This window comes from Muscardinus avellanarius (genome assembly GCF_963383645.1).
Source record: "Muscardinus avellanarius genome assembly, chromosome: 8".
Lineage (NCBI taxonomy): Eukaryota > Metazoa > Chordata > Mammalia > Rodentia > Gliridae > Muscardinus > Muscardinus avellanarius.
In genome coordinates, this window is record NC_137794.1 from 89,790,807 (window position 1) to 89,811,964 (window position 21,158).

Below are 21,158 nucleotides of genomic sequence, written 5' to 3' on the forward strand. Positions count from 1 at the left end.
CTCCTGACATCAACCATAAATCCACTGAAATAGAAATTCAGAAAACACTTCTACTCAGGATCTCCCACAAAAAAAATAAAATTCTTAGGAATAAACTTAACCAGGAAGGTAAAAGACCTCTTTGAAGAAAATTATAAAACACTGAATAAAGAAAGAAATCAAAGAAGATTTAAGAAGATGAAAAGATCTTCCATGTTCATGGATAGGCAGAATAATATCAAAATGGCCATACTTCCAAAAGTGATCTACAGATTCAACGCAATGCCCATTAAATTACCAAGATCATTCCTCACAGACATAGAAAAATCAGTCCTAAAATTCATTTGGAACCACAAAAAAACCAGAAGAGCCAAAGTAGTTCTCAGCAACAAAAACCATGTAGGAGGAATCACAATACCTGACTTTAAACTATACTACAAAGCCATTGTAATAAAAACAGCATGGTCCTAGCACAAAAACAGACACATAGACCAATGGAGCAGAATAGAAGACCTAGAAACAAATCCACACACTTACAGCCAATTAATTTTTGACAAAGGGCCAAAAACATACACTGGAAAAAAAGCCTGTTCAACAAATGGTGTTGACAAAATTGGTTAACCATATGCAGAAAAATAAAAGTTAATCCCATTTTCTCACCCTGTACAAGAGTTAATTCAAGATGGATCAAAGACTTGGAAATTAGACCAGAGACCTTGAAGCTCCTTGAAGAGGGCATAGGTCCAACACCACAACACATAGGCACAGATAAAAATTTTCTCAACAAGACCCCAAAGGCGCAAGAAATGAACCAACTGATATTAGTTCAAAATGGCTAATAGGAATGGTTTTCTTCCACGGTCAGTTTTCTAGGTGATCTTGTCAACAGTCAATTAAATCCTTGAGTTGTGTGCGCTCATCTTTCAACACCACATTTATTGCTACTCAGGGCACCAGCGAAAGGCAAGCTGCCAGCTCGCTCTAAGATAAGTATTTTCTGAGGCTACACATTATCTAGACTAGAAAATGAAGTGAAGGGCTTTAGTTTAAAAGCCTTTTCAATTAAGGATCCTGCTGAGCTCAAGGCTTTCTCTGGAAGCCAGAGAAAAGCATGTCAATGCCAGCAAGGGGCTTAATTAAATCAAGCAGGTGATCCTGCCAACCAAACCAAGGTTAACAGAAATAATGGAGAATTTTCACTACCTCTCAGTATGGAAGATGGAGATTAAAGAGCTCAAACTGAGAGGTCGATGCCATCACTTTTACATGGGAAGAAATTTGTACACACAGTAAGTTACCAGTAATTCCTGAATTGGATGCCTAAGGCATTTTGCTCTGGATGGTATTCGTGAGCTGCCAGGATAAGAATGGCACTAGCTGAATAGATGAGCAGTGTCTTTATAAAAGCGTGTGCATTTAAAAAAATTTTTATAAAGTGCGTGCATGTGTATATTTCATGTATAAAATGTGCATACTCTGCATTTATATTCAGACATGAGTGTGCACACGCATACATCTCTATATAACTTCTGCTAGTGACCAGCCAAAACGAGCTGTAGACCCCAAATGATGTCATCAGTTCCCATGGCCAAAGTCACTGTAAACAGTGACTGGGGGTAGTACAGAGGTATCTCTGACACAACGGTAACGGCCCCGCCTGAGAAATGAGTGGGACAGGTGGAATAACAAGACAGGTGAGCCTGGGAATTACCACCACAGTAATGGTGATAATGCCGAAGACGACGTCAACAAAACTGCAGTACTTACCAGCACCCTCCTGCTGGGAGGAGAACCGCCTTGACCTACTGAGCTAACTAAGAGGCAGTGTTTTCATTATTTTGATCACACCCTTCACTACTTATCCAAAGGAGCCACACAAATTTTACAGCAAAAACCAAAATGTATCTCATTTCTGTGATTCAGAGGAGTTATTTTAAGAAGGAAGGTAAGCAAACCAATTTTCAACACACACACATATGAGCCAGGTGACTCAAGTGTTACTGCATGAAAACCAGTACACCAGTATTGTTGCAATCACAATACAAGATGTTCTTTAAAGGCAAGAAAAAAAATAAAAAAGAGAAAGAAACTGAGACTTCAATAAAGCATACTCACTGGAAACCTGACCACAGTAACATCTGTTTTTGTGGCCTCCACCAGGAAATCCATCCAAAAATCCACCAGTTCCTGCTTGGCCATGGGCTGCTCTGTGGTCAGCTTTACAAAATGCTTATATATCAAAATTGTCTCTACAATAGACTTGAGGTACCTGAGAATAAAAAGATACAAAACACATAACAGACAAGTGTAGAACCACCTGCAGCCATGTATAGCAGTTTTGTTCTGTAAATATAATTTATACATGAACAATTATACATTCGTATTCACCAAACATTATTCACAGTTTGTTGTATATCGTGTTCTAGCACACATTATCTCACTAAAATCTAATACGAATTCAATAAAGTAGGCTCTTATCCCATTTTCAGAGATGAGGAAACTGGGATTTACAGGACTTAAGTAAACTGGACTATATATCTACTTAAAACATAAATCTTTATTTTTTATTTTTTTGTGGTACTAGGGATGACATCCAAGGGCATTCTACTTCTAAGCTACATACACAGCCCTATTTTTTATTCTTTATTTTGAAACAGGGTCTCATTGAGTTGCAAAGGGCCTCACTAAGTAGCTGAGGCTGTCCCTGAACCTGGATCCTCCTTTCTCAGCTTCCCAAAGGCTGGGGTTACAAGCATGCGCCACCATGTCTGGCTTAAAACATAAATTTTTAAATGTCTACACTCTATTAAAAGACAAGGTGAAGCCGGGCGTGGTGGTGCACGCTTGTAATCCCTGCACTTGGGAGGCAGAGACAGGAGGATCACGCAGGTTCTAAGCCAGCCTCGCTGGTTTAAGAGACCCTGTTTCCTTGGGTGTGGTGGCGCACGCTTGTAATCCCCACACTTGGGAGGCGGAGACAGGAGGATCACACAGGTTCGAAGCCAGCCTTGCTGACTTAAGAGACTCTGTTTCCAAATAAAAATACAAAATAGGTCTGGTAGTATGGCCTGGAGTTAGAAGGGTTTCCAGGAACCCCAGTACCACCAAAAAAAAAAAAAAAAAAAAAAAAAAAGACAAGGTGAATACATTTCTAATATACTTTTATTGAGATTGTACTTAGAAATACATTTCTTTTTAAACATGCTGCTTTGAGGAAACTTTCTGAAAAAGATCTTCAAAAGAGATTATTTTGCTTTAAAGCAACTGACTTCATGCATTGTACAAATATTCTCAAATTTAACGAGACAGATGGTGCCTCAGAAGAAAAAGTTCAGAAAAACAAGGAATAAGATAATGTATAAGAGAAAGGCTCTGTAAGCACTTTACAGACTATAAACATGGAGGCTAACAGTCCATTAAAATTAAGTTCATGGAAACTCAAGGCAGTGTTCTTTGGCCATTACTACTACTGCATATATGAGGCTGTCTATTTTCTTATCATCAGAAGCCAGGATACCTAAAACCAAAGCTCTCTACACCTCTGTGCATCAGAAAAGTCAATGAAAATAAATAGCACATTTGGCTGAAGGCAGTGCATGCATTTGTTGGCTTGTGAATTTCACATCACTTGCTGAAAGCCTGCTGTGGAGAAACACTGTTTGTCCAGCCCCTGCTCTCAAGATGCACACGGTGCAGGGGAGACAAATGTAAGAAGGCATTCTGATACCATGAACGAGTATGAGTGGAGACATAATTAAATAGATTTGTCTAAAGGAAATCATACACTTGCTATCAATACAGGTGTAACTAAAGAGCCCCAGAACAAGAAAGGAGGAGCTTGAGTGTGCAGCAGGGTGGAGGCCAGTGTCTGCTTTATGAGCAGATGACATTTATGAGTGTTCCTGGGTGGATACGTGGGCTGGAAGAGGCATCCTGAGGCAGTGGTGTGAAACAAACATGTAAAAGTTTGGCGTGTTTGCTATGAAGAGGAAGAGTGCAGTGAAAACCGTGGGGTGTGACAAGAGTCGGGGCCAGGATGTCTAAGGAACAATCCCACTTGCCAAGCCAAAGAGATGGACTTTATCCCTCAGACTCGGAGGAACCATTAAACTATATTGACTTGAGGATTTCAGTGGAGGGAAAGGGTCAGGCTTGCATTTTACAAAGATCAGGTGTGGGAGTGATGTCAGGGAAGACTGGCTGAAGATGGAAATCTGAACACAAGGAAGTCCTGCAGGAAGCCATGAGGACCTTAATACGGCGGCCATTCCTCAAACGACTTCTGCGATCTGGCCAGTCAGTGACTGGCCTCTGAGCTGCTCTGGAAAGGGCCTTTCTCTGTAGCTTTGTTAATCTTTTAAAGTATTTCTGCTAACGGTCAGCCATTACATGTGTCACATAATAAAATTAGCATTGTTTTTCAAAACGGTCCCAAATGCAGATGGAATTTTGTCTTCATCCTCCCTGGACTATACAGGTGATGACGACACTTGGGTTTGTTCTAAGAATAATTTAAAATTAGAAAAACATATAGAGGAAATATTGAAATGTGTCAGTTAAATTCTAAGTAAAAAGAAATGAAAACTCAAAGTGGAAAGAAATGAAAACCAAGATGAGAATTCCAAAAGTGAGATCACTAGAGAAATAGGCACAGGCATATGCTTGCAAAAGAGGTGAGAACAGCTGAGATGCACAGAGTCTGAAGCCCTGGATGTGCGTCAGATTTGCAGGTATGATGTGTGACCTCACATGGTTCATGTGGGTGACACTGACAGACCTGGCCCAGTGGGGTACTTGATGTGCAGGAAATATCACCTACCCACAGTCATCAGAACACACTTTCTTTATGAATGTCACATTTTCCTCTAGACTCTGTATTTTATTCTAAAAATAGATAATCTAGTTGCCAGTTCAATAGATATGTGAACACTATTAGTCTGTGTAGTAAAAAGTTGTAGAACAGTAAGCACGTATTACCATGCTGGCGTCTTCAGTTTGAAAAGCTTTTCAGATGCTTGAATGACCCTCAGGTGGTCATTGGCAAGGACACTGGCCCCCAGGAAAAATCCAACTTCCCAGTAGCTCTGGAGTTTTTCCAAGTTTCCCTTTTTGCCAAGAAGGCTACTTAGCTTCACCCCTAGAAGAGCAGGGAGTAGAATGTCACAAACACACATCACACATGGGCAGAGCCAACATTTCATTAAAAAGTAAAATTGAGTTTTCATCCTCCCTTAAGATTCAAATAGCTTTTAAAATTTCTGATTATTAAGTTAGATCAAGCTTATTATAAAAAAAACTAACTCTTCAGAAAAATACACAGAAGAAAGTAAAAGTTATCCTTTAATTTGAAAACCCAAAAGTAACTTCCAGGCTCATTTTATATACCCCAGTCTAGGACTTCTATTGACATCCATAGATGTATAAATTAAGGTGATAAAGCTAAAAACCTTGCTATGTAACCTCCTTCTTCTCTTATTATAGCATGGGTTCTTAAGTAACTTGAAAGAGAAATTTCCTTGGGTTTTATAGGTTGAAACTCTACCAGTCAAATGAAATATATATGCAAATACTTTCTGTCTAGTGGAACACATAATCTGTAGGATTTATGGCTTAAATGGACATATTTATATTTATATTATATATTTTATAGGAGTAAATGCTATAATTATTTTATATATAAAATAGTAATTACACACTTTTAAAGTTATAGACTGACAAATAACACTATCTCCTTCCTAACACTTTCTAGTAAAGCTTGAATTCCCCAACTTTGTTCTTTTTAGCATTGGTTTGGCTCTTCTAACTTTCTTATATTTCATTATAAAAGTTCAACTCTATTCTGGTATTAGTTTTGCATTTTCTAAGTATCCATTTGCTTAAAAATATGTCCTTGTGGAAGTGTTTAACACTACTAACATCCATTACATTAAACTATAGAAAATTATGTGAGATTTGGGAATACTGCAAAAAGATAGGGTATGACGTTTCAGTATCATATGGGGGTCAAAAGGCCACTCGTTACAGCCTAGGGAAAGCGGAGTTAGTTCATCTTGCCCTTTACTGTTATTAAAAGTCCCAGACTTGGATAAGTTGACTTGTTAACCCATGGACTTTTATCCAGTAGATATGCAAATACTTTCTGTCTAGTGGAACACATAATCCTTAAGATTTATGGCTTAAATGGACATGAACCAGCTTTTTAAAAAAAGTCAAACTCAGAAATTTTATCTGAACACATCTTTGTTAAATTATTTATGAATACTTTAGGTCCCTAAATGTTCTCTGAACTGGAATATATTCTTATTGCTTTCCACATTAACTGGGTTAAATAAAATCTTTTACATGTGCTTACATTTCTTATGAGTCAAATTTTATCTTTTTGAAAAATATATCTACTAAGCCATTTTGTCCTCTCATCCAACTTACCATATTTTCCCAGTGTCCTATTTATAGAATGGCTTACATATATAAATGAGACTGAATTTTCCTAACATCCTATTTATACAGGAATCTGTATTTTTGTTCTTAAGATAATAAAGGACATACAAGCTCCAGATTATGATTTCCAACCTATTTTTTAGTGCACCTGTGTCAATTTCATTGGAATTTCCACAGAAATTAAAAACTTGGGATTTAATGGGCTAAAATAAAACAAAATAAGCTTTCTATATAAACCATAACTATTTCAGGGGAAAAGTCTATTTGGGAATTCTTCACAGTTTGAGAGGATAAATTAAAAAAAGAATAACTTTGCCAATGAAATTTCAGGAGATTAAAAATTGCATATGTGTATACAACAATATTCATGATGTTATATCTGGCCATAATAAAAATGTAACAAATACAAAAAAGAGGGGAATTAGGTAGGGGAAATGAGACATTTCTCTACCAACCATAGTCTAAAATAAACAACTTTTTATTGTATCATATTTGTAGAACATTAAGTCCAGGACCCATCCAGTAAAGAACTCAGATGTTAAACTTTAAATAAGGACTATGAAACCACCCAATGCTTGTAATCCCAGCATTCGGGAGGCTGAGATAAGAGGATCACGGTTCGCGAACAGCCTCAGCTACTTAGTGAGGTCCTCCGCAACTTAGTGAGACCCTGTTTCAAAATAAAGAATACAAAATAGGACAGGGGGTGTAGCTCGGAGGTCGAATGCCCTGGGGTTCCATCTCTAGACCCACAAATAAATAAATAAATAAATAAATAAATAAATAAATAAATAAATAAGGACTATGAAAAATTTTTTTGTTTATTTTATTTTTGCGGGTCTGGGGATGAAACCCAGGGGCATGTGACCTCCAAGCTACAGCCCCTGCCCTATTTTTTATTCTTTATTTTGAAACCAGGTCTCACTGAGTTGCAGAGGGCCTCACTATGTAGCTGAGGCTGTCCGCGAACCATGATCCTCCAGTCTCAGCCTCCCAAATGCTGGGCTTACAAGCGTGCACCACCATGCCCGGTGAAAATGTTTAAAAGTAAGCTGGGCATGGTGGTGCACCCTTGTAATCCCAGCATTTGGGAGGCTGAGACCAGAGGATCACGGTTCATGGACAGCCTCAGCTACTTAGCAAGGCCCTTTGCAATTCAGTGAGACCCTGTTTCAAAAAATAAAAAGGCAAAAAAAAAAAAAAAAAAGGCTGGAGGTGTAGCTCGGAGGTTCCATCCCCATTAAAAAAAAAAAGTTTTAAAGTAAAACTATAATGGTTTTAAAATAAAATTTCAGATTTTTTCCCTTGTACTGTAGAAGCTCATTCTATGATGGTGTCTTTGGCCTTGACACACATTTGTCCCACGATCCTGACACCTAGCCATTCAGCATTTGGACAAAATGTCTGATTCCTTATGAAAGTAGGAAGTTAGTCTATGAATGTGTCATGATTTATTTATGCAAACACAGATGGGGCCATTTTTATTACCATAAACATTCTTATATACATAGCTTTGTGCACATTTTAATAATTTCCTTATCATAACTTTCTAACTGTGGATTTGTTGGGTATAGAAGAGATGCCCTAAATTTTAAAGGTTGATGCCATCTGGCAAATCACCCTTGGGAAATGCTAATCAATTTACACTTTCCCTAGAGGCATCTGACAACAACTGTCTTCCCCACACCCTTCCCCACTGTGAGTGCCATCATGTTCATTCATCTTTACTCATGTGTTGGAGGAAGGAAAGGCACACTGCTTCCAACCTCTGACATTCACTATCCTTTCAAATGGTTTGTGTTTCTTTTGTGAATGAGCTTTTATGCTCTTTGCACATGATGTAGGAAACCTGTTTCTATATGGAGATATCAATTTTTTAAGAATGGTTAAAGCTGGGCATGGGGGCGCACTCTTGTAATCCCAGCATTTGGGAGGCTGAGACAGGAGGACTGTGGTTTGCAGACAGCCTCAGCTACTTAGGGAGGCCCTTTGCAACTCAATGAGACCCTGTTTCAAAATAAAGGATAAAAAATTAGGGCTGGGGGTGTAGCTCGGAAGTAGAATGCCATTGGGTTCCATCCCCAGTACCACAAAAGAAAGAAAAAAAGAAAGAAAGAAAGAAAGAAAGAAAGAGAAAGAGAGAGAGAGAGAGAGAGAGAAGAATGGTTAAAAAATCTGACTCTAATTCTTTGTGTTTATGAGCCCACCCCCACACAGAAATAAACATACCCTCCACACAGAAATAAACATCTTAGTATGTTTTGTATTAGGATAATTTCTATAGTTATCATTTCAGAATTATTGTTAAATACTTGGTTCCAGGATATGACATTTTTAAGAATTTTGGTCCATAGGGTTAAATTAATAAAGCACTATTACTGATGTAAAATTATACCTTTTTATGGGTCCTGACTGGCTCAATAATTTTCTCTATGTAAAATATGGAGGCTAAATTTATAAACAGTACATGGAATATCACTGCTATTTTAATTAGCATTTCACCATTTCTTTGATTCTATCATCTTTTTATACAACTTACTTTTTTTTTCTTTTGTGGTACTGGGGATGAAACCCAGGGGTGTTCTACCTCTGAGCTACACTATCAACCCTATTTTTTTATTTTATTTTGAAACAGAATCTCTCTAAGCTGCAGAGGACCTCACTCAGTTGCTGAGGCTGTCTCAGTCTCCCAAGTACTAGGATTAGAGGCATGCCACACCACGCCCAACTACAATTTAAATTTTGGCAATGCTCTCATTAAAATCTGTTGACTTCTAAGAATTGAAGATTTTTCAATAGTTTAGTTTTTATCATAGCTTTATTACTACGTGACTGTTATTAGACTTTAGATGCAAGGCTATTTTAATGAAGAAAGATAGAAACACATTCATGCACTGCTTAGGATTTCTGTGTACACTGAAAATGGTAACTCCTTATATCCATGCAACACAAATTAATAATAATTATCTTCCTTTGGTAATGAGGAAAACGAAGTCCAGAGAGATTTAGCAACTTATCTAAGGTCACACAACCTGTAGATGGTGAAGGTTAGACTGTCTTTATTTTTTGCTTTCCATTACGAAGTATTTCAAACACGCGTGAAAGTAGAAAATACACAACAACGAAGGACTGGGGGTGCAGCCCTGTGGTAGCGCATCTGTTTGATTAGCATGCTCAGGCCTTGAGTCCAATCCCCAGCACTGAACATAAAGCAACTGCTATACACATGTATATTATCATGAACAATCACATTTTCAACAATTGTCAACATTTGCTATTGCTTCAGTTCCCTGGACATTTTTGGCCAAATCATATCAAATTAAATTATAGACATTTTTACATGTTACTCTTAAATACTATAAGATACTTAAAATTATCCTGTCTATATGACTCCATTACTATACCTAGCAAAAATAATTCCCTAATATGATCTATTATTTAGTCTTGACTCAAGTCCCCTAATTGCTTCTCAAATGTCTCCTATACTTTTTTAAAAATTTCATGACATCAACTTTGTGAAAATACCCATGGCGCTGTTGGGAAGAATGCCCTCATATTCTGGATCTGTCTCACAGCATTTCATGGTGTGTCTAATTGCTTTCTTTAGATCTTATGATTCCTACTGAGTAGATGTGGTATCTTAAGATTATGGTTGAAAATTTTGGTGAGATACTTCACAAAAAATTATGTGTATCTCGCTATATTGGGGGGCATGTGTCTTGCCATATTACTAATAACAATGATTATCACTTATTACCGTGATGTGAGTTTGGGTCACAGTTAGATGTCTCCATTGTACAAATACACTTGTTCATTTGTGACCAATAAGCAATCTTTTAGTTAGCTTTGGTACCATATAAATATGGTAAGATGCAGTTTTAGGTAAACATTTCACATAATGGTTCTAGTTATCATTGATGATCCTTGCCAGAACTAGTCACTGTAACATCACTATTTTTATTGGATTTATTCTTCCCTATTAACAGCAATTTTTTGGTAGAATACATTATCCAGAAAAATACAATTATTATGTAGCATGCTTCAGGAGCTGTACTTTATCAACTGGATAGAGTGTCTCCTAAAAAAGGAAGAGAAGTGCTCAATATTTTCCCTACAACTTCTAATTTTCTTAGAAGTTGGCTACCTCCACAGGTGGCAAAAGAGTTGCTTTGTGGTTGGTGGTAGACTTTGTTTTGATTATTTTTTCTTGATTATCTTTAAATATCTATAAAGCCCATGAGTCCCTATAGACTCATGGGTGTGTGTGTGTGTGTGTGTGTGTGTGTGTGTGTGTGTTCCTAGGGATTAAATCCAGAGGGGCTCTCCCTTTGATCTATATATCTAGCTGCTTTCTCATTTTTATTTTGAAATAGGGTCTCATTAAGTCACGGAGACTGGCCTCAAACATGGTTTCAGTTCTCCTCTCTTAGCCTTGTAAGCATTGGGGGTACAGAAATGCACCACGATGCATGACTGACTCATGGACTTTCATAGTCAATGATATATATTTTTATATTAAATAATTTTAATGCTCACTGAAAATGAGGTTCAAGTAGTGGTTTGTGTTCTCTTACTACGTCATCATTAGTATTGGGACGCCAAACCTATAATTCTGACTCTCTCCCGTAAAATATCTCATAGTTGAAAAACTTCACACATGGGAGAATCATCTTTTACTTAGCTAAAGTTTGAATATTAATTTTGAGGGTGGAGAAACTGAAAATAGAAGATGTGGTTCTGTACTTTCAAATCCTATTTTTAAGTAGTCTACACATCAATGATTCTTCAGAAACAGGTAGAGTAAAATTTAGACACGTGAAGTAACTAGGCATAACCTTAAACAAACACACAACAAGAATTTAGAGTTTTCTATGGTTTGGATAAAGTTTAAAAGTATCTCCCAAAGGTTAATGAGTTGAAAGCTTAGCTTCCAGTGTAGTGGTATTAGGAGGTGGTGGAACCTTAAGAGGTGGAGCCTACTGGGAGGTGGTTAGGTCACTGGAGATGTCCTCTGGACCCTCAGAAGGGATCAAGGCAGTTCCCATGGGACTGATTAGATTGATTAGATTGATTAGATCTCACGAGTGAGTTGTTATTTAAGAGTGAGCCTGACCCATCCTTTTTTAACACATAAAGACATACCCTTATTTGAACTGTTCCTTTCCCCCGCCTCACTGTTCCCATCCCCCGCCCCTCCATGAGTCCCCTCTCACTATTCTCCTGCTGACCCCATCTTGCCATTCTCTTTCTCCCAGGTGCTCCTACCCCAAAGACATTCATCATGACGCCATGCAGCCCAGGGGTCTGGTGTCACGTACCAGAGGTCAAATCAATGGGTCACCTCGTCTTATACTTTCAGCCTCCAAATTTGTTAGCTAAATAGACATCTTTATAAAGTACCAGCCTCAAAATGTTGTTATAGTAACATAAAATATGACTAATGGAATCTTTGGGTAACAGATCATAATAGTTAAGAATACTTTCACATGGTGGCACACGCTTGTCATCCCAGCATTTGGGAGGCTGAGACAGGAGGATTGCACAAGTTCAAAGTCAGCCTCAGTTACTTAGTGAGGCCCTTTGCAACTCAGTGAGACCCTGTTTCAAAATAAATAATAAAAATTAGGGCTGGGGATGTAGCTCGGAGGTAGAATGTCCCTGGGTTCCATCCCTAGTATTGCGAAAAAAAAAAAAAAAAGAATACTTTCTTACATTAGAGATGTTAAATTTAATATATTTAGAAAGCTTCAGATTTAGTCATTTATGACAGACTTCCCTTCATAAATAAATAAAATATCTTCTTTAGTTGCTTTTTTATTTTTTATTAATAAAAGTCTGATTATTATAATCACTTAGTAATTCAGACTAATTTGTATGTCTAGATGACCAATTAGATTAATAGTAGACATAAAGTCTTGGAAAATTTGGTTTAAGAATTTAATAAAAGAATGTAACCATATATTTTTAAATATGCCAATTATATTACTAGTCTTATTTTCATTATCTAATATTAAATTCTTTATTATTTCAGCTCATTTACTTATATAGAATATCTTTCCTTGAAAATTTATTTAGTCCTATCTCACCATATAAAAATTAACTTTGTATCAACCAATTTTGATTAGCATAATTTATGATAGAATAAAATCTAGTTAAATTTTTCGTGACTGAAGGGCATACAATTTAGAGTATATGTCATAGTATTCAAGAAGACTAAAACTTAGCTCTCATAGTAGCTAAAAATTTATTGTCAGTTCATATTTTAAGTCTATGTATATGTGCAATTTCCAAAATTTTGAATTCAACTTCATATTTTAATGTTTGTTCAACATGCACTATAAATTTTTGGATAAATGAAAGTTTACAATTCCTCAAAACTCAGATTGCGAACTGTCCTAATCTATACTCAACTTAAAAATGTTTTCAAATGATTGTTACTACTTTACCTACATATGTGAACTGATGTCAAGTCTTACGAGGATTTAGTGGCTTCAACCAAACTACACTTTGAGTTAAAGAATAGAGCAATAAAAAGTATGTTTAGACCACTGATATAGAAGAAATTTTAAGGCAGGTGTGGTGGCACATGCTTGGACCAGAGGACTGCAGGTTCACAGCCAGCCTCAGCAACTTAGTGAGGCCCTCTGTAACTTAGTGAGACCCTGTTTCAAAAATAAAGAATTAAATGGGGCTGGGGGTGCAGCTCAGGAGTAGAATGTCTTTGGATTCCATCCCTTGTGCCACAAAAAGGAAAAGAAGGAATTTTGGCTAGTGTTTATAAATTAATCTTCAATAAAATATTTTACTATAATTTCTAAAAAGAACAATCTGTGGCATATTTTCTCTGATTTTATTTGCCAAACAAAAAATATTTCAAATAGAGCTTTAAGCCTAAATATCACTGCAATCCAGCAATAATAAATATTTAATCATTTTTAGACTAGGACTTAATAAAATACTTAATATCATACTCAAACTTTATTTACCTTCAAATTTTTCCTAAAACATTACATATGGAAATTTCCCTTAAAATGTTCAAACTCCCAGGATTATTTTTCTTTATGGAAAATTAAAACATTCTCCTGTTAAAAACCTTAAAGGAAAATTTTCCTCCTACAATGTTCCTTCCACATAGCTTCATTATGATTAATGTTTTTCCATTCAGAAAAAAAAATATAGCCAAACCCTTCAATGTCTATAATAACTCATCAGGGTGAGAAAGGTTCTCTGAAAGAGGCAACATATCCTCTTTCAAAAATCTTATTACCATAGACAGTATTCCAGCATCTAGAATTTTTTTAAAAAATGCATTATCAAAACCCAAATCACTCAAAACTTGTTCATGCAGATGCCCTGATTTCTTTGAACTCCAAAGAAGGGTCAGCAGATGAGACAATGTCTACAGATAAAAGAGACAAAAGCACATTGGATAAGTGGCTGAAATTCGAGATGGTCCCTAAGCCAGTTACTACTAAGAATGTGCCATCTACTCCACCTGTTTTCCTAGGAGTTTTGGAGGTTCCATCTCCAACATCAATAAAGCCATGGGGACAGGCATGTTTAAAAAACAAAAGAAAATAGAAGTGTTACTTTTATTTTTATTTTCATTTATTTATTTATTTATTTTGTGGTGCTGGGGATTGAATCCAGGAGCATTACCTCCAAGCTACACCCCCAGCCCCATTTTTTATTCTTTATTTTGAAACAAGGTCTCACTGAGTTTCAGAGGGCCTCACTGAGTAGCTGAGGCTGGCTATGAACCCACGATCCTCCTGTCTCAGCCTCCTAGTACTAGGATTACAAGCATATGCCACCTGCCACCATGCCTGGCTTATTTTTTATTTTAAAAAGAACCGGGAAAGCATAATTTTAAATAGAAAACATTCCTGGTGTTTCACAAAACACTAATCTTATTTGGGAATGTAGAGCCCATATCAATAGTGGTAGTTTGAGATGGAACAGTAATTGTTAAAAAGGAGGCTTTCACAAACAGGTAAAAAAAAAACCAAAATTGAATTAGATCTTAATATCAGAATTCTATATAACAGTATGAAATGCCAAATAATAAACTTTTTTTTTCCATGAAGACAAGAAAGAAAGTAAAAAGATTAATGGTTTTCTCTCCTTTTATTTTCTTGTACTAACTTTGGGTCTAGTTTCTTGATTTCCATGTAAAATATCAAGATGTAATTACCAACTTTCCGAAGCTCAAAGGAAGATTCAAACTGGTGCCCAGCTGCCAGAAGGAGAACTGCATAATTAATTCCTGACTGTAGTGTTGGCTCAGACTCAAATGCCTTTTTGAACCTACAAGAGAAAAAAAAAAAAGTGCAAGTTTACTTTCCCAATCATGAACCCCTGTGTGTGCAATAACTTCTGTTTGCATAACTGTGGTGCCTAAGCAAAAAATATTCCGTTTGGCCTTCACCCCAGAATCTAGTGTGCCATTAGGATTTAATGCTCAAGTGACTGTGCAGCCTTGTTCCCAGCTCCTTTGCATTACTGCGTAACTTGCCTGCGACCTAGTGACCCCAGCCTTTCAAAAAGCCTCTTTTCAAGTGTCTACCAGGAATATGTGAATGCGTGTGTGTTAGCAGTAGAAATTTTAAAATATGAAAACCCTAAATACATTTTTTAGGTGGCTTTTAAAAACCATTAAAAATATACAAAGCACCGAGGAGGATCTCCTGGACGACAAACTGAAAGGACCCAATTCCATACGAGTGATACAGAAACAACAACAAAACGTCCGTTCCAGGGAGGAATCAAGAAAAGCAGGGACTGTGCCCCTGCATACTAATTTTGGCTCCAAGAGTCTGAGAACCCTTTTCTGCATATGCGTGAAACTGCGTATCAACCTCTGAAAACACTTCTACCTTCCCAAGGACTTCAGTGTTTGAATAGCCATTTTCAAGGTGACACCTTTTAAAATCCTTTTCCACACATGCATGATTAAAGAGGCAATGATATCCAATATGATTTCATTTGGGCACATGGAGAAGAAAATTAAAATAAGCATCCTACTGAATAGAATCCACTTGAGCAAACACACAAAAAATGAAATATTTATTTGTTAAAAAAAAATCTGAAGCTAGGGAGAAAATAGGAAACAAGAGACTTTAGATAAATGAGGAGAGAGACAAGAAAAATAGCAGAAGGGAACTGGGGGCAGGAGAAGGAAGGGGACAAAGACCCGATGAAGGAAACAGTTCAAACACTACTAGGTCCAGATTTAAAAATATCGCTACCAACCTCACTAATTATGCACGAGGAGGGTAGGGTGGATTCAGAAGGAGCGCACCAAGTGCTGTGTGCACGTATCGCTCGGAACCGCGCGGTTCTGTATAATTACGATGCAGCAACAAGTGTATTTTAAAAAGTGAATGAAGAAAATAAAGAGAACAGATTTCTAATAAATATAGAGAACAGTTAGGGAGTAATGCAATGGAGCTGGGGACAAGGCTATGCAATTATTTAAAGACACAATAACTATTATGTAAGGAAAAAACATATTGCCATCCCAAGATACAGGCTATTCCTGTGGAAACCACAACTGTGTCAATTAAAGATAGGAATAGCAAAAGCACAAGGGGGTAGAGTGTATTCTTGGCTTTCATGTATACGTTAAATGTCCCATAATTTATTGTTTTTTATCAAGAGAATTTATTGGTGGAAGTGTATTGAAAATAACAATATTTCATATTTTCTTAAACTGTTTTGGATTTACTGAATTAGATAATGTAGAATGTCCCATAATTTAAAACAAGTTAAACATCAAACAAAAAAATGAATACATCTTTCTAAATATTGAGCATGTTGTGCCTTTTTTATTTTTTTATTTTTGTGGTACTGGGGATGGAACCCAGGGACGTTGTAGCTCTGAGCTACAACTCCAGCTCTATTTTTTATTCTTTACTTTGAAATAGGGTCTCACTGAGTTGCAAAGGGCCCCACTAAATAGCTGGGGCTGTCCGCAAACCACGATCCTCCTGTCTCAGCCTCCCGAATGCTGGGATTACAAGCGTGTGCCACCATGCCCGGCTGCTGTGCCTCATTTAAGGGTCTTACTTTTTAGCCCATTGTGTCCCATCACCCTAAATGTGGAACACTTATAGAACCTTAAATTGAGCAAGAAACATACCACTGTTAGTAACTTTGAAATAATACTATTTACTGTGTTTACAGAATTGAAAACTTGGGGCTTACTAGGTTAAGCAGAACATGTCTCTGAGTGGAAACAAAATCAAATGAGTAATAATCTCAGCTAGTTGGCTTTGACAGTTTTGTGCCTGTGGAATATGGAAAAAATCCAAATGACTACAGGTGATTCCAAAGTATTTTTATCTTTTTATAAGTATGCATTTTAAATACAAGAACACAGGCAGACTGAAAGTGAAATGATACATGCAGACACAGTGATTTATGTGTTAGCAGCAGCAGGCCAAACTAATTTCAGGACAATAATTCTAGCAGATACATGATTCTAAAGATAAAGAGTTTCCTAGTGATAAAAGGAGCAAGGTAACAAGAAAATGCAATGGTCCTAAATGTACTTACTAATAGTGCTTCAAAACATATAGAGTAATAACTGACAGAATAGATGCATCTACAGTCACAGATGGAGATTTTAAAATACTGTCTCCGTGATGATCAAACAAGCAGACAATAAAATCAAGGAGAATAAGGAAGAAATCGGTTGCACAATTAACCAAGTGAATCTTATCGACTTATCTAGAATGCTGCACTCGATTGTGGACCCTGTTCTGGGTCATGAAGCATTTCTCAAGAAATCTCAAAGGAGAAAAATAAAGCAGAGCATGTTTCACTCACAACAAAATTAAAGTAGTGAACAACAAAGAAACATACATTCAGAAACTGGGCGATCCACTTCTGAGGGTCAGAAAAGAAATCACAAAGGAAATCAGAAGGTATTTAAACTGAACAATACTGAAAGCGCAATACATCAAAATTTCTGGGATGCAGAATCATATCTTAAAGTGCATATTGCTGGGGAAAGGATAAGGTTGAAAAATTAATGCTACAAGCTTCCACCTAGAAAAGAACAATATATCATCCCCAACACAGAAGGAGAGATAAGAAATCAATGAAATGTAAAGCGGATGCATAATGAAAAAATCAGTAATGTCAAGAGTTGGGTCTTTGCAAAAACTTGTTTCTCTGTCCCTCTCCCTCTCCCTCCCATTCTCCCTCTCTCCCCCCACTCTCTCACAGTGGGAAATAAACCCAGGGGCATTCTACCTCTGAACTTCACCTCCAGCCCTATTTTGGTTTTTATTTTGAAACTGGGTCTCAGTAAGTTGTAGAGGGCCTCACTAAGTTGCCGAGGCTGGTCTTGAACCTGCGATCTTCCTGTCTCGGCCTCCCAAGTACTGGGATTACAATTGTGTGCCACCACGCACACAGTGGCTTGTTCGTTTTCACTGTACTTGGGAATAAACTCAGGTATGCTCTACTACCAAGCTGCTGCCCCAGTCTTTTTTCTCTTTTAATTTGAGATTGAGTCTCTCTAAATTGTTGAACCTGACTTAGTGCTTGAGATCCTCCTGCTGCCTCATCCTTCTGAGTAGCTGGGATTACCAGTGAGTGCTATTCCACCCAGTGGTTCTTTGCAAAGTTTAATGAAATTGATAGATTCCTAGAAAGCCAGGTCATCACAAAGTGAGAGGTAAGCCAGGTGCGGTGGCACCCGCTTGTAATCCCAGTGCTTGGGAGGCTGAGACAGGAGGATCGCACAGGTTCAAAGCCAGCATCAGCTACTTAGGCTCTCAGCAACTTAGTGAGACCCTGTTTCCAAATAAAGTATAAAATAGGTCTGGGAGCATATCCCGGAGGTAAAACAAACAAAGACACAAACAAACCTCTGTGTTCCACACCTCCCTAAGTAACACACACACACACACACACACACACACACACGCACACACACACAAAAGTTAAGAAAGTGAGAAGCAGAGAAAAAAAGGAAAAGAATAAAAATTGTCACCATGCTATTAGAAACAAAAGGGGAATATCAACATATATCTTATTAACATTAAAAAGAAAGCTAAAGCCAGGCGTGGTGGCTCACGCTTGTAATTCCCGCGCTTGGGATACGGAGACAGGAGGATCACGCAGGTTCGAAGCCAGCCATGCTGGCTTTAAGAGACCCTGTTTCCAAATAAAAGGTATAAAATAGGTCTGGGAGTATCACCCGGCGGTAGAAGGGCTTCCAGGAACCCCAGTACCACCAAAAAAAAAAAAAAAAAGAAAGAAAGCTAAAAGGGTGTTCAAAACAACTTTATGTCAATAAATATGACATCTTAGGTGAAACAAAGAAATTCTTGAAACTCAAATATTAGCATTACACAATGCAAAAATGGAAAATATCAATAGTTCTATTATGTTTAAGCATTTGTAATAATTAGAAATTCTTCATTTCTTCTATTTCACCAGTAGAATTTAATCACCATGACAGCAGGGGCCTTATCAGTCTTGTTGATCAATGACTCTCTGGTACCTGTATCATCAGGATGCCTGCACATTGCAGGTGACTGTCATCACCTGTGGCATGAAGAAAGCATATTCTACCTCATACCAAAAACCACCTGGTGATATCAGGTGATAAATACAAGATAGAAATTATCGACTTCCTTTAGTGGTCTAAAGTCTAACCTGGATGAAACAATGTGATCATAATCTATACCTAGCATGGAAATAAGTGATTTGCATATCACCTTTGTTGTGTGAGCTTTTAATGTTATTGGAATTTACTAAACATATTGAAGATGTTATTTATATAGCATGCATTTTGCCCAAATAAGGGCTTAATGAGACATTAACTCCTGGCTAAATAGAGTTTAGTTTTCTTTGAAGAAGTGGTCTGTGATACCTTTTTCATGGTATTACTGCAAAGCTTATTGGTATGAAAACTCACTCCCAGTACACTTGATCTCTATTGTCTTTTTTGTATTCTCTAGTTCCTTGGCACTAATACTTTCTATATATTTTCACCACTTTGTTATTTTTTAAAATTTAACTTGTGTGTGTGTGTGTTACTGGCAATTAACCCAGGGACATTCTATCTTCAATCTTCACCCTCAGCCCTTTTTATTTTTTCTTTTAATTTTGAAACAGGGTCTTGCTATGTTTCTAAGAGTCTTCCTATGTTGCTGAGGCTGTCTTTGAACATGTGATCCTCCCATCACAACCTCCCAAGTACTGGGATTACAGGCTTGTGTCATGATACCTAGCTTAAGATTCAAATTTGATAAAAATATATGTAGATGTTAAAATAATAAAACTACCTATTGTAGCAGAAAATGATATCTCAGTAATTTTAGGCTGTGCCCACAGTATCAAACAATTTGAAAATCCCAACTCCTGTCCTCTGGAACCCAGCCTAACAGAGCAGCCTCTCATGGGATGGCCAAGGAAAAAACACATAACAGCCACAAAATGACTCAAAGCTTGGGCTTAGAATGCACATCAATCAGGACAAACAAACAAGCCTGGTGTCATGGGATAGGAAGACATAATCTTCCCACAAAAAGGACAATGTGTTTCTAATAATATAATACAGAAAGATGATATTCTCTATCAAAGAAAGTGTTCAACACCCAACCTAAACACTTTGAGAACAATAATAGTAGAAGCCTCTGATGAATATATTTCCAACTTTCTTTCTTTTCTCTTTCCTTCTTTCTTTCTTTCTTTCTTTCTTTTTCTAGATTAGTGCTAAATATTTGTTGAAAGTAAATAACTTTCACTCAACTTATTATTGCATTTGAAATGTAATGCTTCTTATATTTAAATGTGATTTATTATTACATTTAAAATTAATTACTTCTGCCAGACATAATGGTGAACGCTTGTAATTTCAGTACTTGGGAGGGTGAGACAGGAGGATCACAGGTTTTCAGCCAGCCTCAGCAACTTTGTGAGGCCCTCTGCAACTTAGTGAGACCCTGTTTCCAAATAAAAAATACAGTAGGGCTGGGGGTGTAGCTCAATGGTAGAATACTACTAGGTATAATCCCCAGTGCCCCCAACACAGACACACACACACACACACACACACACACACACACACACACACAGTACTTCTCATTCAAGCTTTCAAGGTAATAGACTTCATTCAAGAACTACCTTATTATTAGCACTATTTATCACCTGGTTGTGTAGCTTTCAAAGCAGTTAAGTCCTTGAGCAGTAAGTAAAGTGAGTGATAAAGTCTTCAGATAACAATTTGGCTCATTTTTTGCCTCTTCACTGAGATGTTCAACACACATCAAGCATAAAAAATATTCTCACAAGCTGGGCGTGGTGGCGCACGCTTGTAAGCCCAGCATTTGGGAGGCTGAGACCGGAGGATCACGGTTTGCGGACAGCCTCAGCTACCTAGTGAGGCCCTCTACAACTTAGTGAGACCCGGTTTCAAAATAAAGAATAAAAAATTAAGCAGGGGCTGTAGCTCAGAGGTTGAATGCCCCTGGGTTCCATCCCCAGACCCGAAAAAAAAATTATCAATTTGATTACTTGTAGCTAAGGATCATCGACTTTCCATTAAGATAGAAACTGAGGACGAGTTTTCTATTTAACTCATTTTTCCTTGTTTGTGTTAGAGCAGCTGTGATTCTTTCAGTGAAATGCAAGTAATTAAATTAGAATTTCCTGCTGCTTTGCATCTCTAGGGATAATTCTGAAATTATCACTCATAAAATAACTTGGAAGCAAAGCAGGAC

General features: G+C 37.3%; 1 protein-coding gene across 1 annotated transcript in view; it reads right to left on the reverse strand.

Annotated features, from left to right (window-relative positions):
- The window catches only part of MAP3K5 (mitogen-activated protein kinase kinase kinase 5), a gene marked incomplete at both ends in the record, with an annotated part of 219,913 nt that overhangs the window by 88,615 nt on the left and 110,140 nt on the right, over positions 1–21,158 (reverse strand). Inside the window, 3 exons of the mRNA XM_080700133.1 lie at positions 2,095–2,248; positions 4,957–5,116; positions 14,612–14,724. Of these exons, the coding sequence (XP_080556259.1) occupies positions 2,095–2,248; positions 4,957–5,116; positions 14,612–14,724 (427 nt within the window). The remainder of the gene's footprint in view (positions 1–2,094; positions 2,249–4,956; positions 5,117–14,611; positions 14,725–21,158) is intronic.